At 35.4% G+C, this 12,913-nt stretch overlaps 1 protein-coding gene across 2 annotated transcripts in view; it reads left to right on the top strand.

The window, feature by feature from the left end:
- LOC145680432 (uncharacterized) overlaps positions 1-12,913 on the top strand; it is a 52,024-nt gene that overhangs the window by 19,037 nt on the left and 20,074 nt on the right. The window contains exons 2-3 of one of the 2 annotated variants that reach the window (XM_081750957.1): positions 1,537-1,680; positions 6,662-6,951. In XM_081750957.1, coding sequence (XP_081607083.1) covers positions 1,537-1,680; positions 6,662-6,951 — 434 coding nt within the window. Of the gene's footprint in view, positions 1-1,536; positions 1,681-6,658; positions 6,952-12,913 lie in introns of both variants that reach the window. The other variant, XM_081750956.1, reaches the window with a different exon arrangement.

The following is a 12,913-nucleotide window of genomic DNA, read 5'->3' as shown; positions in this document are numbered from 1 at the left end:
ATACGTGTTGTGTTTCACTGACGCTTTTGAGTGTAATTTCGTTGGTGATTGGGTAAAGGAGGCTGGTATGCATATTGTTTAATTTTAACTCCAACAGTAGCGTATTCTACCACGGAATCATTGTTCCGACACTGTTCTACTATGCGAGAGATACCAAAGTTTTCATGGAAAAGAGTCATGACGTATTCTTCCCAAAAGTTTTTTTTTTTTTTTTTCGGTTGCATTTTGCCATTTGCCCACAAGAGCACCTTCACTTTTCTACGCAACAGCTGAGAGGCTTATACAATTGAGCGTACAGTTTTGTTGCTCTGCAAAATCCGGTTAGAGAGGTGTCATAATCTGCAAGTTTTCCAGATGAAAACGGATCATTTTCTGTATTACTATCAAGTTTTACTCATTCTGTCACTTTTAACCTACAGTATGGCAGACAGGAAATTTTGTATAGCTTGTTTTTAAGTAGCTGCAAGGTTTCTTTAGGTGTGCGAGGAAAAAGTGAAGAAAACCTCGAAATCGTATGCAGATTTTATGTCTTTTTAATGTTCCCAGGTATAAGAATAGTTTGTAGATATGTATCCTATGATATCAATTAGAGCTAGGAATTTTAGGTGCTGCACTGTTTTTCTGTTAATATCTGCGGCAAATTAGTTCTGTTGGCGCATTTTAATCCTGTAATAATTAAACAAGGAACACCGAACGTGTACGGCATCATATTACTTTTCTTTAGTACATCCCTTTAGGCGAAAGCTATTGAAACTTTGATGTTGCTAAGGAGCGGGCTGCATTAAACATCAATCACAGCAATCACCGATCTGTATGGTTGAGATTTTTTTTTTTTTTTTTTTTTTTTTGTTATTTATTTAGTGATTGGAAACGTATTTTCACTGAAAAAAAAAAATCAGGGATAGCCCGGAAGAACCTCTCTTCATTCTGGGCTTGTGAATTTCATTTAAACGTTAACTTGTTTCTTCTTATAGTTTTCAGGACTGTAACTAATAATATTGTGTTCTTGGACAGAAAGATCTGCAGGATTTTTTTTTTTCAAAGGGGGCAGAATACTGACAGAAGTGAAGTTGCAAATGTACACAATACTTCTTGTAAAATAATTATTATTGAGGCAAATTGCATAATTTTGTTAATTACAGTAAATATATATTAAATTCTGTTGAGATGAGTAAGCAAATTTAATACATTTTGACGCGTATTTCAAACAACATATATCTCTTTTCGAAAATTCGAAGGGGGGAGGGCATGTTCTTGGATTTATCTCAAGACACCTTTAGTACATGAGTGAAATTTTAGCCCTTATATATGTTTTAATTATTTTTGGTTCTGTTTGTATGAATTGATATTTGTACCATTTTTTCAAAAATTTGGCACCTTTCTAAGCCATTTTGCACATTGTTTACTCAAATTTTACAACTAAAATTCTTAGCTCTATTAATGAGTAGATTCATGTGACGGATTTGTTCGCGTCATTAGTTGCACGTATGCCTTGAGTAGGCTGTCTCTGATTTAAGCTGTTTCTATTACTTCCAGGTGTCGAAAGACGATGGCTTGCCGAACTCTATTTGCCATCCATGCGTAGAGAAAGTAATAAAGTTCAGTGAGTTCAAAACTATGTGTCATGTCTCCAATAACTTTTTATGGGACTATCTATCTTCACCAAAAACACAGTTTAAGGTAATGATTTTTCATACATTTGCGAGATATATATATAATGGAAAACAGTATTGTCAATAATAATTATTTTACATTTCTGGAAAATATTTAAAAATTCTGATAGCAATCAAATACTAACTGAAATGAAACATAATAACAAATCAGTTACAGAATCAAATGGCGTAGAAATACAAGAGTTGTTCAAGGTTGACCGGGATTTTCGTACGTAAATAATCGATGAATAGCCGGATCATGATGAAACTTGCGTGTGATGTAATGTATTCCTTCTCGAGTAAGTAGCGCCCGGCATGACCTATTTGGCGCATGCGTAGCAGTTGCACCGAACATGGCGACAAGCAATGTGTCTGTGGCTGTGGAGCAGCGGTGTGTAATCAAATTTCTTGTGAAGGAGAAAGTTGAACCAGCTGATATTTTCAGAAGATTGCAAGCACAGTATGGTGAAGAAACGTTGTCATGGACAAGAGTGTACGAATGGTGTGAACAGTTTCGCGAAGGACGGGAGCTGGTGACAAATGAAGCGCATGGACATATTCGCCCGACTGCATTCACACCAGTGAATATCGCATGTGTTGAGCAAATGATTCTTGAGAACCGGCGAGTAATAGTACTGGATATTGCTGCCGAGGTGAATATCAGTTCGGGAGTGTTGAGACAATCATCCTCGATCACATACGCTTCCGCAAAATCTGTGCAAGGTGGATTCCTCGCCAGCTTACATTTGATCAGAAGTGGACACGCATGATGGTCTGTGAACAGCTGGGAAGTTATTCCCCCTACAGTCCAGATTTAGACCCCAGTGATTATCATTTGTTTGCACCCTTTAAAGACCATCTGGGAAGGAAAAAATTCACGACAGATGAAGCACTACAGAACGATGTCCTCAAGTGGCTACGACAACAACCAAGTTCTTTCTACGCCAAAGGAATCAGGGAGCTGCCACAACGATGGCAACGGTGCCTCGACGCGCTCGGAGAATACTTTGAAAAGTTGACATAGTTTGGTGTTTCTTATGCTATCTATTTATTTGAAGAAATAAAAGTCCCGATCAACCTTGAACGACCCTTGTGTTTAAATGTGTTTTTAGCAAAAATTTTAATCTAGACTTAAGGTATTATGCAAGTAGCCAGGTTATGAATTTCCCATCGCTCACTTCATTAGTAACCATGTCGTAACATATATACCCAATATAACTGAATCTGATGTAATTGAAGCAATTAAAGTGATTAAGGGAAGCACTACTCCTGGTTCTGACAATATCTCTTATTATATAGTTAAAACCTGTAGCACTGAATTGTCAACTGTTCTAACAAATACGTATATTTAATTTATCCCTGAAAAGTGGTGAGTTTCCTTCAATATGGAAACAAGTATACATTGTACCAGTACACAAAACAAGTGATCGTAGAAATATAATATGCTACGGCTAGAAATATATATAGGCTAGTAACATTAGTCAATGCATTTTGCAAGATATTTGAAATTATAAAACGCAGACATTTATATTTTAATATAAAAAATAAAGTAAGTTTCAGCAGGTATCAAAAAGGAAAATCGATTGTAACAAATCTTGTACATTTACCAGTTTTACATATTTAGGACATAAGAATAGACCCTATATCTATAGATATATCAAAGGCTTTTGATTCCATAGAGCTTGAACTTGTTAGTAATAAATTAATGAACATAGGCCTATCTCCTTTGTACGTTCATTGGTTTGTGAGCTACCTTCCAACCAGAAAATTCAAAGTAAAAAATGGTCAAATAACCCCAATAATAGTTGTATAAAGAATGGCATTCCTCAAGGATCTTCTTTGGGACCCCTTTTTTCCCCTATTTATTAATAATCTGCCTGAAAAAATTAAATACTCAAATATTTTATAATATGCCGATGATTTAAATTATGTACAGTAGTAAATAGTGAGTATGGTAATTATTTACTACAGAAAGATTTAGACATTGTTAGTACATGGTGTAGAGACAACTTATTAAAAATAAATATATATATCATATACTAACAAAGCCCAATACCACGTGAGCAAATATGAGGTTAATGGGGAGATATTGCATAAAGCGAACAGATAGAAGATTTTCAATAAATAATTTCTATCTAAGCTGTGACCTTTATCGACATTCCGCTAGGACCCTGGCAATCCTTTCGTAACGAATTTTTGAAAGTTCAGATTTTGAATTCTAGCGGACTACGGTCTTGACTTGTACTTTACAAGGATTATTGTAAATTTTTTTCCTTTGTAACGCATTGTTCTTCCGAGTTTATAAAGACGGCAGCGTGTTAGTAAAAAGTAAAGTGCTCATCAAATAAGTGCAAAGAGTGACGTAATTATAATGTTTGCAGAATATTCTGTAGCCTCACTTTTTCCTTCACAAGACATTATATTAAACACATAAAATGGTGTGGAGATAAACAGGTTCCAGTGAACAGTCAGGATATCGATAAAAGCCACAGCATTAATCGAAATTGTAGCAACATTGAGTAGAAAACTTTATGGTACAAAGATAGTTTGCTGTACTTATGCATTATGTACCCTATAGCTTCAATCAATAAACGAAAGATGAATGTGTAATTTTGTTTATGAACTGTAGATTATGAATGACGATAATTTCTGTGTATTCGTATATTTTAGATTATATCTATATCCAGTGGCGGCGATTGGACGTTAAAAGTGGGGGGGCAAGACATGATCTGAATATTTGTATATCAATGTTAATATACGAATTTCCCTGGTTGAAACTATATATATTAAAAGGCCATTTCAGAAAAGTAGGGGGGCAACTGCCCCCCTTTGCCCCCCTAATCGCCGCCCATGTCTATATCTATCTATCTATACAGGGTGTAACATAAATGTATGTCCAAAAGCGACGAGATGATTGCGGATATCAAAATAAGTAAAAATGTTCCTATAAACATGGGTCCAATGCCGCTTCGTTTCCGAGGTACGGGGTGTTCAAATGTCGAAGAAATGAAATGAAATCTTTTGAGTTTTACGTCCCACGATTATGCCGGTTAGGCTAAAGGAGACGGTGATGATGAGTAATGAATGAAATAGTGGAATGAAGAAAGTGAGAGGAAACGGGAAAACTCCGAGAAAACCCACGCACACGGTGTTTGTCCACCACAAAGTTCACGTGGCGGGGGCTGGGATCGTACCCAGGACCCCAAGCACCAGAGGTGAACGCGCTACCACTGAGTCACCGCGACCCCTGTTCAAATGTCGAGTCCCTCTAATGGCTCACTATAGGAAAGTGAATAGAAATGTTCAGTATTACAGGAATCATACGTATAATCAAATGGAATTATGCCTGTGCAGATATATTTACACTGACATAGAGAATGAAACTAATCAACATTTCAGGTTATTGGGTTGTCAGTATTGCGAACCTGGTGCAAAGTGTTATGTTTTCAAATAGTACTAGAAGTCCACATGTTAGCATATGATTGCTAACATCAAAACGTTCCTTCCGCTTCGTTTTAGAAAGACAAGGCGTCCAAGTGTAAAGTCAATTAACGGCTCACAATAGTAAACAACGGTTCATAGATCACAACTATTACATGTCTCCCAAGATAAGTAATTGAGAAAGGTATTCAATGGAGGTCACATCGTTCGTTTATACCACACATGAACTTCGTAAGACAGTGCCCCATGTTTAGGAAAGTTTTGACATCAGCAATCATATGCTAATGTGTGGACGTCTAGTGCCATTTGAAAACATAACACTTTGTATCAAGTTCGCAACACTGACAACCCAATAACCTCAAATGTCGATTAATTTCATTTTCTATGTTAGTGTAAATATATTTGAACAGCCATAATTCCACTTGATTGTATTATTCCTGTAATATTGAACATTTACACTCACTTTCCCATAGTGAGCCATTGGAGGGACTCGATATTTGAACGTCTTGTATATCGGAAACGAAGCGGCATCGGACCCATGATTATAGGAACACTTTTTCTTGTTTGGATGTCCGCAATCACCTCGTTACTTTTGGACATGCATTTATGTTACACCCTATATATATATATATATATATATATATATATATATACAGTGAAACCTCTCTAAAGCGGACAGCCGTGGGGAATCAATAATTGTCTGCTATAGAGAGGTGTCCGCCTTAGAGAGGTTTTGATATTTTCTTACGTAAATTAGTAAAGAAGGTAATATGCAATTAGTAACAATATTTTTCGATGAATCATGTATTCACGAATATTACCAAAATGTTACTGTAGCTGTGTTGTCCTCTGCTGTCCAATACTCGAGGCACAAGATGGAAATAAGACATTATAGTCCTCTGCACTTTACACTTACGTTTTCAGTATGTCGCTTTAATTTGTGGGTTAATTGCAGTCCAGTAGTCTCTTTTTTGTGACAATATGCGTACCCGCGGGCAAAAACTACCGAACTTGTCTTCTGCTTGGTTAGAGATTCCAGCAGAACAGTAGAATAACGTGTTATTTCAAACGGCGGGCAACTGTCAATCACTTTTGTGTCTAAAACAGCTTGGGTGGGAGTGGAATGCAAGCAAAGGATATGAGAGGGTTGTTAAACAGAAACTCTTCGTCTGGATTGCTGAGTAGACAGTTCAGAAGACAAAATGTCATAATGCTTTCTTGGTGACACATGTATGAATTACTAAAAATGTATTTTTACAATACTTTTCAACTTATTTATAGAGAAAGTGTCCGTAATACGGAGGTAAATAATACCTATAAAGGACAGAAAAGACTGTCCGTGTCCGTACTAGAGAGTGTTCGTTTTAGAGAGGTTTGCCAATATGTTTTATCCTATTACAGTGTTTGGGGATTACAAAATGTGTCCGTTATGGGATGTGTCCGCTTTATAGAAGTGTCCGTTAGTAGAGGTTTCACTGTATATATATATACTCTTATGCTTTATATTTTGTATTTTTTTGTGTCTAAATTACTTTTTGTTTATATGCCTTCATTTTAATCTCAAGCAGTGTGGCAAGGATGCAAGTACGGATAGTCATATTGCATCAAAGCGCCAAAGTACAGAAATTGAATCGGCTAATACCTCTGGAGTAGTTCCATCCGAAACAAGTGAACACTTTCAGAACAACACATCTTACGACAAGGATAAATCTTCATGTGATTCCAAACGTGTAAGTGAAAATTCAGGTAGTGATTCTAGCGAGGAAATGTTGGTGCTAGATGACAAAGTGTTTGACTGTAATAGTCTAAATAGATCAGTAACTGGGAATCCAAAACATGAAGATCGTACAGGAGAAAGGTGAGACTTCTTTCGTTTCTTTTTTTCTTCTTTCTTTTTTAATACATATGATATATCTTAATGTGTATCGTAAATAATTTTAACAATTGTCGTAATATTCTTATTTCCGCAAGAGTAAAATCACCGTGATTACTCGATATTATTTTTTTAGATTATTCGGTTGTAAATATTAAGTAGATTGAAGGTATTGACTATTTGTTTTCTTTGACGTAAAACTAGGTGGATGGTTTGTTGGATTACGTATCAACATGAGCCTAAACAAGGGGTAAAATCATTTTGAAATAATTGGTAGATCAGCTGTAATATTATAATTAATTGTTATTATGAATTTCATGCAAAAGTTCGTCCCGTTTTCGGCGGGGGGCTCGGTGGCTCAGTGGTAGAGCGTTCACCTCCGGTGCTTGGGGTCCCTCGTTCGATCCCAGCTCGCGCCGTGTGGACTTTGTGGTGGACAAACACCGTGCTCGTGGGTTTTCTCGGGGTTCTCCCGTTTCCTCTCACTTTCTTCATTCCACCATCTCACTCATTTCTCATTATCACCGTCTCCTTTAGCCTAACCGGCATAACCGTCTGACGTAAAACTTAAAAATTTCATTTTTTTTTTTTTTTCGTTTTCGGCGCTAGATGGTAGATGGTAGATGGTTTGTAATTTCATGTGTAAAGTGTTGTTGTATGACAAGGAAATTCCATGAATACGCGGGGAAGAAATTGGATGGTTTGATTGTGTTTTTATATTGTGTGCAGCGTGAACAATGGCAGAAAATAAACGGTACTTTGGACTTTTTTTTTTTTTTTTAAGGCAAGAATGTGTCGCAGACGCAAAAGAAATATGTGCTGTAAATGTTTCAGAAAATTTCGTGTAAACAATTCTAATATTAGTAGTACCACATTCCGGCACATTCGGGACGAACGGCCGAGGCTGATGGTAACAAAATATTGGCTTTAATTTAAAGTGATTGGCATAGAACATCTTGAGAGATCAAAGAGAGTTTTGGAATCAACCAGTCAACAGTGTCAAGGTGAATACGTCAGCTTGGAATGGTTTGCATGGTTGATGTATGGGTGCTGCATGAATTTATATATATAAAATAAAAAATGCTAAGCGTAAGAAATCATGGTGTAAGCGTGAGGATGCCCCTTCAACCAGTGCAAAAACAAGGTTACATCTGAAGAAGATTCTGCCATACATTTGGCGGGACTGAAGGGGAATCGTATATTGTATGCTGTTACCTGAAAATCAAACCATTAATTTGGAGAAATACTGTTTACAACTCAGTGAATTAAAGCGAGCAATTGACCAGAAGCGCCCTGAATTAGCCAACAGGAAGTATGTTTTACTCTCATCACGACAATGCTAGATCATACGTGTTTTAGGCTACCCGACACAAACTGTTGTAATTTGACTGGAATGTTTTGGTCCACCTACCGTTTTCCCTGACCTTGCTCCTTCCGACTTTCATTTATTTCGATCTCTTCGAAACAGCTTAAATGGTAAAAATTTCATCTTCGTGAATGATCTGAAAAATCATCTGGATCAGTTCTTTCGCCAGAAACCTCAGAAATTCTATGAACGCAGGCTCATGCAGCTACCGAAGAGAGGTAGAAAAAATCGAATAGAACACCATATACTTTATTGATTAAATCTTATGTTTCAGAAAACAACTGATTCTTCGTTTTGTGCAAAAAATGGAATGAACGTTTGCATCAATCCAATATATCTGTAGTGCTTCGTAATCAAATATAGCACTAACTAACTAATTCTGTGGCCTGTGTTTACAAAAGCGCTCCATTGACTTCTGCCTCTAGCCAATTGGATCCAGTTTCTACTTTGTATTCCTATTTTACGAGGTCTATCTTGTCCTCCATATGCACCTAGTATTCTCATTTTGCGAGGCCTATTTTGTCCTTCCATATGCACCTAGATCCTCTTAATGGTCTTTTTCTGAATTAATTTCGAGTTAAAATTTTGAAAGCGTTCCTACTTTCTTCCATTCTGGTTACATGATCTCCCAGCCTGAACCTCCTAGACTTAATGAACGTAACATTGTTAGATAAACATTATAAATTATACAGTTTCTCGTGGTGAAATGTCCTCCATTTTCCATTCATGTGTATTTTGGGTCCGAATATTCGTTTTAGGATTTTATTCTCGAATATTCTGCGTTCTTCCCCAAAAGTTAGCGACCATGTTTCGCAACCATACAGCACAACAGGCGAGATTATCGTTTTATATATTTTAAGTTTCAAATTCCTCGACAGAATTCGTGACGACAAAAGTTTTCGAACTGAATAATAACACGAATTTCCTGATTTCTCTCAACATTTAATTTCGTCATGGATATAGTTTTGTTCTGTTAACATCGATCCTAGATATCTGAAAGTGTCTACTTTCTCGAAAGTATTATTTCATATCTTGATGCATCCATAATTTGCAGTATTACAATCCTGGCGAATTTACATGTATTTAGTTTTCTCTGTATTTACTTCCAAACCAATGTCCCTGCAAGCGTTTAACAAGATCTCTGGATTTCTTTCTGTTGTTCTCCTATCATTCCGTATCAGATTTACATAATCAGCATACGCCATAACCTAGTAAATACCATCCAACTCTAAGCAGCCCTGGTTGCTATCTTTGATTTTTCTTACAGCGTACTTCAGAACAATGTTGAATAATAATGACGACAATGCATCTCCTTGTTTCAGGTCATTCTCAACGTAAAAACTGGTAGATAAGAATTTCCCTATCCGGACTTTACTTTGGGATTCTTTAAATACATCTTAATTAATCTAAACAGCTTTTTCGGTATCCCAAATTCTGTAGAAATGTTGTACAATATTTTCCTTATAATCGAGTCGTAGACTTTTCTAAAATCATTAAATACTGGGGTACTGTATTTACATTTCTTTTTGAGTATTGGTCAAATGGTAAATATCTGGTCTATAGTTGATCGATTTTGCCTAAATCCGCACTGATGATCTCCAATAATTTCATTTAGCATTTATATATTTCAGCAAATCCAATATTTTGAACCTTTACGGAGTTCATTTTCAGGTTCTTAAAGGAATAAAAAAAAAAAAAATTAAATGAAAGTCAAGATTAAACCTATGTGGATCCATCCTATGTATTTGTAATTCCATTGAATTGAATTCTTTAGAGATCTCATCTTGGAATTTTGTAATATCACCTATTATCTGGCTCCACTCTTATTTGCTCATTTTGCGTTTATTTTTCAGAACAGACTTGTGTTGTGGCTACATGACTAGCCTCTGCATCTTCTTCGTGAGAGACCAGGGTTCAATTGCTGACGGGGAGCTTATGTTGTTCAAATCCTGCGTTTAGCTAACAAAGATGCTTGATAATCGATCTTCGTTTTATGTCGTTGTATAACATCAAAGCTACGCAGGACATAACTTTGGTGCTGTTCGTGAAGTTGCCAACCTTCTCGTATTATACGGAAACGGATACAGTTTTTAAACTTTGCAATTCCCGTCCTTTACCAGTCCATCTTTTTACAATTTCCTTCCAAACACTAGAATTAAACATAAGGAATAATACAAAAGGTGTTGGCGCGAGTCTTGTCTCTAAATATGTTTAGGAGTTTGAAAAAAAAAAAAATGAATATATATATAGAGAGAGCCCAAGGTCTCTTTGAGTATTGAAGGAAGTCCTCTTTCTCGTCTGCTTCCTCTATCGCCCTAAATAATAAAATAAAGCGGGCCGAGAAAACGAGCTAGAACTAAAAGACTCAGGTAATGTGAGCGACAAATTAAAAAGTGAATTAATCGTAAAATATTTTATTTTGACTTCATGATCTCCTTCAATGTAATGTATATGCTATATTCAAACTTGTCTCCGGTCATCTCAATCAACCACTCCGGGCAATTCAATGGGTAGAGTTCTCTACTGTTAGGCCTTCTGCCTCCTGTTAGATCTCTCTAAATAAGACTGAAGTGTAATTCATGAAAATTTCAAGACTTGTAGGGAAGGCAGTCCTCATTCCAGTCCATGCTACTCCCAAGTCTTTATGATATCAGAGAATCTCCTTCAAACTCTCGTGAAAGCGAACACCTAAAGAGTAACTGCCCGAGTCGCTCTCTTAGGCAGTACCGAAGGTACCAGCGAATTCTAAAGGGTATTCTTCATTCAGGATTAGTCTATCCCTTTAAAAAATTAAAAGCGAGCTTTTGAAGAAAGGAAAAAAAAAAAAAGCACCAGATCTCATCACTTAGAGAATTGCATGAGACTATCAAGACCAGCTCGTTCCGCCTGCTCCGTCATTGTTAAAAACTTAAAGGAAAGTTATGCATTTTATTTTCCTAAAGTCTGGTAAAAGAAATTTACTTGTTCCCTTCCCAAAAGGAGAACTGTAATTATCAAACTACGAGGAATACTTCGCCAAAACCCAGCCGAGACAAGAGAGAGAACCTCACGTCTTGGAACCTAACCCATCGGAGTGAAAACTAAAATTGTCCGCAGAGAAAGGAGGACGTTTATTGGATCTGATATACGCGAATTAGTCGATCTCACAACGAACTTTCCCCTCCTTTCCTGTTTAAAAAAGAAAGAAAAGAGAAAAACGAAGCTTCCAACGATGTAAGATGGGGTGACAGGCAGAGTTTTTTCTGTAACTTTCTAAAATGATGATGTATATATATATATATATATATATATATATATATATATATATATATATATATATATATATATATGTAATCGACTCATAGAATATTGTATATAGTAAAAAATATATAATAGACATATAGAATATATAACTAACATATTATACTTCAAAAGAAAGTGCAAGCAAATTACACTAAAATGTCACATCTTTAGAAGGAACCTTGGAACCAAGGAATTTTCCACGTAATTAAATACTGCATATTCATGTGGAATAATTATATTTATATACAAAAAAAAACAAAAAAAAAACAGCTATACACCAAAGGTACTATAACAACTCTTCTAATTTGGTTTTACCTGAGAGCTCGTTTAAAAGAAAAAGAAAAAAAAAGAATATATATTATTTAAATCTCTTTGTCATGTGTATTTGATGTGGGAAGATATTGTGTACGTAATTCGTGTACATTGAGATACACTTAATGTTGAGGTCACTGTTCTTACACTATCGATTAAAATGCACTATCGAGTATATACTAAAGTTCAGACTGCTCCCAAAGATATAAATAAACACTGTTTTAAATAAGAACTCCTGTATTCTACAATCATGTTTTATAACTGTTTGTCATTCATAATAGCTGTTAAGTTCCTAATAAAGTATTATTATTATTATTATTATTATTATTATTATTATTATTATTATTATTATTATTATTATTAATAATAATAATAATAATAATAATAATAATAATAATAATAATAATAATAATAATAATAATAATAATAATAATAATAATTATAATTTGTTCGCCAGGTTGTTACTCACACGAAGATCGAAGCACTTTAAAAAAATCATTTTGCACTTTAGATGCAAATTGTTCTAAAGTTGAGATAAGACCTCTTAATAACCTGATTGTTTATGTAGAAAAGGTTTCTTCCCGTGATATCTTTATGAAAGAACTGCAGATTAAACGATTCTTCTGAACACAGTAACAAAGTGAGTCTCCCATAGACATGGCTTCTTTTCCTCTTAAAGTAATTTATACACTTTAAATAACTGTGGTTAAATTATAATTAAATGTTTTAAGAAATGATTAAATATGTAACAGTATACTACACTAAAACTGAAATTCGTTTATATTTAACTTCGATACATTGTCGTGTTCCTGTAAGAAAACTTGTATGGAGGAGGTACTATTAGAGAAATATGTGAACCAGACCACAAAAAGAAATATACGTATGAGTAATAACCAAATTTAAAAATCATCTAAGAGGGGCAAAAATGGAACGTTCAAATTCTGGATTATTGCAGCCGGAGAACGAAAAGACTGGCGTTATCTGTCC

This window comes from Thermobia domestica, chromosome 3, assembly GCF_964235325.1.
Source record: "Thermobia domestica chromosome 3, izTheDome1.hap1.1, whole genome shotgun sequence".
In the NCBI taxonomy this organism is placed as follows: domain Eukaryota; kingdom Metazoa; phylum Arthropoda; class Insecta; order Zygentoma; family Lepismatidae; genus Thermobia; species Thermobia domestica.
The sequence above is the reverse complement of the archived record's forward strand: the minus strand, read 5'-3'. Positions and strand labels throughout refer to the sequence as shown.